Source organism: Vicia villosa, unplaced genomic scaffold, assembly GCF_029867415.1.
Source record: "Vicia villosa cultivar HV-30 ecotype Madison, WI unplaced genomic scaffold, Vvil1.0 ctg.005233F_1_1, whole genome shotgun sequence".
Classification (NCBI taxonomy): domain Eukaryota; kingdom Viridiplantae; phylum Streptophyta; class Magnoliopsida; order Fabales; family Fabaceae; genus Vicia; species Vicia villosa.
In genome coordinates, this window is record NW_026706591.1 from 64,752 (window position 1) to 69,585 (window position 4,834).

At 32.8% G+C, this 4,834-nt stretch overlaps 1 protein-coding gene across 1 annotated transcript; it reads left to right on the forward strand.

Annotated features, from left to right (window-relative positions):
- The first annotated feature begins 3,125 nt into the window (after nucleotides 1-3,125).
- LOC131642529 (uncharacterized) lies at nucleotides 3,126-4,157 on the forward strand. Its single transcript, XM_058912764.1, has one exon. It carries the CDS (start codon nucleotides 3,126-3,128, stop codon nucleotides 4,155-4,157), a length of 1,032 nt encoding a protein of 343 aa, XP_058768747.1.
- The last annotated feature ends 677 nt before the right edge of the window (nucleotides 4,158-4,834 follow it).

A 4,834-nucleotide genomic window follows, 5' to 3' on the forward strand; every position in this document is an offset into this window, starting at 1 on the left:
AAAAAGGGAAAACTGAAAAAAAAAAAAAGAAGGAAAATGAAGAATTTCAAAAGATAAAAAATATCTTAAGTAAATATTAATAGTAGTAATAAGAAAAGATAGAGAGAATTGAGATAAAATATCACATAAGAGATAAAACAAATTAATAAATTTTCTAATTAAAGAAAATAATTAATAGCAAAATAACTATATCTTTAATGAAATACTAGAAAATATATGGTCTATTTTTGGAACAATAATTGGCCTATGTTTTTATTAAGTTTATAGAAACAATCAATATATCACTCTAATAACTTTTTTTTTTACAAGATCATTCTAATAACTTAGTTCTTTTAAAAAAAATGCCTCATAGTATCAATATCAACCGCATTTATATATTCTGCAGTATATTTCCATCATCTATTCATTTAGTGCTCAATTCTAAATTGCAAGAATATAAAAATCGAAGTGGATATTTTTTACGAACGTGGCTTTGAAAACAAAAAATTAGAACATATAATGCAGAGCATGCATATATTGTGGAGAACGTAGCACAAATGATAGAAGAATTATATTTAAGAACGTGACTTTGAAAAGAAAAAATTAAAATATATAATATGAAGCACATAGCACAAATGATATAAATTAGAATTGGAAATGATGAAATAAGGAAACAGAAAACCTATTTATAACAATTGTAACGGCTCGATGGTTAATGAGTATTTAACAATTAAAGTATAGAAATAATTGTGTCATGAGTATGTAACGTATGTCATTTAAAAAACTTTTAATCATGATTAAAATTATTTATACCTTTAACATATATTTAATTTGAAAGTTTCAAAAATCCACTCAATTCTTCCACTTGATTGTATTTAGTGGCGGATGCAGGTAAAGTGGTTTGGGGGCTCTTGCCCCCACAAAGCAAACAAAAAAGTTTTAAAATACATTAATTGTTTTTAATCTTTTTTATAAAAACAATTATTGCCACCATAAACTAAATATTTTAAAGAAATAAAAAAAGTTAAAAAGTATCATTTTGAATTAGTTACTTTTAACTTTTATTTCTTCTTTAACACTAATATTTAAACAAATTACACTATAATATATTTTGAAAATTAAATATCATCATACATATTACATACTATTTTTAATAATTATGTTTATATAAATAAATATTTTTCTAATTAAAATATTTTATTAAAAGAATATAATTGATTATATTTATGCATTCACTGCATAAAATTTATGGATTTGACAATAATTATATATAATTTCGAATAATTGTGTTCGTATAAATGGATATTTTGTAAAAGTTAAAATATTTTATTAAAAAAATATCTTTAATTATTTTTTATGCATCCACTATGTAAAATTTTTAAATCTGTTAATAATTATATACTATTTTGGATTATTGAGTTTAAATAAATAAATATTTTGGAAAAATAAAAAATAATTTAGTTAAAAAAATGTTTGTGAATATTTTATGCCCCAACTACGTAAAGTTTCTGGATCCGCCACTAACATTTAGTAAATATTTAGTAATTTCTATTTATTTCAAAATTTTGTATATGGAATGTAACGCATCAAGCTTAAATATTTGTAATTTATTTGTAGAATTGATAAATATATATATTAATTTGTAAAAGATAAATATTTGTCAAATTATAAGTAAATAATATATATATATATATATATATATATATATATATATATATATATATATATATATAATTGTAAATCATAATTATATATTAAATTGTAATTTAAATATCTATTTAAAGAAGAATATTATTTATTTTAAAATTATATATTAAAAAATTAAATTCAGATATAAATTTTTTTGGTAGAGAAAAGGGAAAGTTTCACAGCAATAAAAGTAGTTGAAAAAAAATTCTAAGAGAGATGGGGAAACGGGGACGACCACCGAAAGAGGTGGTGTCACCGGCGACAACATCAAACAACAATGAATCAGGTCACAAGACTACTGAAGTAGCACCAAGCAATACAACAGAAGTCCAACAAAAACATCGCGAGGAGATTTCTGAACCACAATCAAAGGGAAAGGAGATAATTGCAGGGGAAACCCTAGAAGCCACAATTGCAGAGAAAGAATCGAGGAAGCTATGGATTGATGTAATCAGCGGAAATCGGAATCCCAGTAATGGAAAGACACTTCAATTCATTGCGCCTAAGATGGTTGATGGAATTGCCGAAGCTGTGATTGAGGAAGTCGATGTTGCCGATGAGGTAAGATTTTGGGATACATCCTTAGTCATGTATGTCTTAGGAGGAGAGTTAACTATGAATGGAGTCAATCAAGTTACGCTTAAGCAGTGGAATTTCGTGAAGCTTCCTGATATGTATTACAACAATGAAGGATATTTTGTATTGAGATTCCACTCGTATAAAGACAGGGATGATGTTCTTATGAAAGGGCCATACACCATAAGGAACATGCCAATGTTGTTAGCTGAATGGAAACCGAATTTTAACTTGAAGAGAGACATGCTACGAACCATTTCAGTATGGATTCAATTACCGCAGTTGCCTCTGCACTTATGGAGAACCACCAGTTTGGGGAAGATTGCTAGTATTTTGGGCACACCATTGTTGACAGATGAATGTACTGCCAACATGTATAGAATTTCCTATGCAAGAGTGTTGGTAGAGATAGATATCACACAAGAACTCGTGAAAGAAATAACAATTACTGATGAGAAAGGAGAGAAGCTGAAACAAAAGATTGAATACGAGTGGAGGCTGCCATATTGCACGAAATGTCAAAGAATAGGGCATAAGTGTGAAGAGAAAAAGCAGAAACAAGTGACTAAAAAAAGGTTACCAAAAGAGAAGAAAGATAAGGAGGTAATGCCAGAAAAACCTCTTCAGCAGGAGAGTTTTCCAATTCAGGTGCCACCCGTAAATACCCCCATACCAGCATCTCCAAAAAACCAGAGGGAGCAGGACCAACACACAGATATAGAGATCCTTCCTTGGACAGATGTCAAAAGAAAGGGCAGAGAAACCAACAGAAAGAACGGCACGGGAAAAAGCACATACACCTCTCAATCTGAAGGCAGTTATGGGAATCTAGTTGCAACACTTGGGGATGGATCAGCCTCGGTGTTTCTAGATGATGTCCCATGATCACATCATGGAATGTTAGGGGACTGAATAAAGCAGGGAAATTTAGGGAGATCAGTTCCCGTCTCCACAACCTAAACCCTGCAATTATGATCTTAATTGAAACAAGAGTAAAGGAAAAAAATGCTGATATGATTAGAAACAAGATGAAACTCAAAGGTAGCTACTTGGACAACTATGATAAGCATGCGAATGGGAGAATTTGGATTTGCTGGGATGACAATCGAAGGCATATTGAGTTAATTGATAGCACTGATCAGTTTATTCATTGCAAAATCAGAGATGACAAAGGTGATTTCAAGTATTGGATGAACGTCGTATATGCTCACAACCAACTGCAGCTGAGAAAGAAACTTTGGCAGGATATTCTGAAAATTCACTCTAACCAACAGGGGCTGTGGATGGTGATTGGGGATTTTAACAATGTTGCTAAAGTGGATGATAGAATTGGGGGTAGTATGGTGACTGAGAAAGAGTATGTGGATTTGATTGATATGATGAATCAGACTGGACTGTATGAGAAGGAAAGCCAGGGTGATTATTTCACTTGGACAAATAAACAAAAGGCAAATGCCATCTATTCTAGAATCGATTGTTTGCTTGGTAACACAGAATGGATGCAACAGAATGAGGATGCTGAATTAATAGTTATGAGCCCTAGTGTGTCTGATCATTCTATGCTTGCCTTAAGCACCCCTGATCCAATACCACAGAAGCGTAGCAAGTTTAAATTTTTAAACTACACTTCTGACTTGAATGATTTTACAGAGACTGTTAAGCTGAACTGGAACTTGCCGTTGAATGGTAGACCAATGTACGTAGTGTGGAAGAAGCTTCAAAGATTACAGCCTGACCTTAAGAAGCTGACAAAGCCCCGGTCTGATATCACCCGAGAGATTGCTCAAGCCAGAGTTGATCTTGCCACGGCCCAGGATGAACTTCTTACTGACAAAATGAATGGGGAAAAAATTGTGAAGGTTCAAACATGTACTGCAGCCCTGATTCAATGGCAGGAATTGAAGGTAGTATGATGAGTCAAAAAACGAAGATTGATTGGTTGAGATATTCTGATGGTAATAACAAATATTTCCACGCATCTATGAAAGCTCGACACCAGCTCAAGACTATTAAAAATGTTCAAAGAAGCGATGGATCCTTCATTAATAATCAGCAAGAGTTAGAAAGTGAGGTGATAGAATTTTATAAAAGACTCATGGGGACTGCAGCCACTGATCTTGAAGGGATTGATACAGGTGCGATGAGGGATGGTGCTCAATTAAATTCTGCTCAACAGGACATGCTAATCATGCCGGTTACGGAAACTGAAATTCTTAAAGCCCTTAAAGGTATTGGTAATGACAAGTCTCCTGGAAGTGATGGGTGTAGCAACCTGCCCTAAAATTGAAAGGTTTAGAGTCGCCACCTATTCTGAAGGGCGAATAGGAAACCCTACGTAGTTATGAGATTCAGGGTAAGTTATTATATTCAGGTCGAGGGAAGGTGTTAGGCACCCTCAACCCTTTCCTAAAGGCTAACATTAAAAGATAAAGGTTTGTAAGGTTTATAAAGAAAGACGGCAGAAAGTAATAGGGCTAATTGTGTTGACATGATTAGAGTTTTGAGGGAGGGGACTCGCCTTGTTGCCAAGTGCCTACGTATCTCCTTATGGAGAATCAGAGTCAACGTAGTTCGGGCACATGGTTGTACG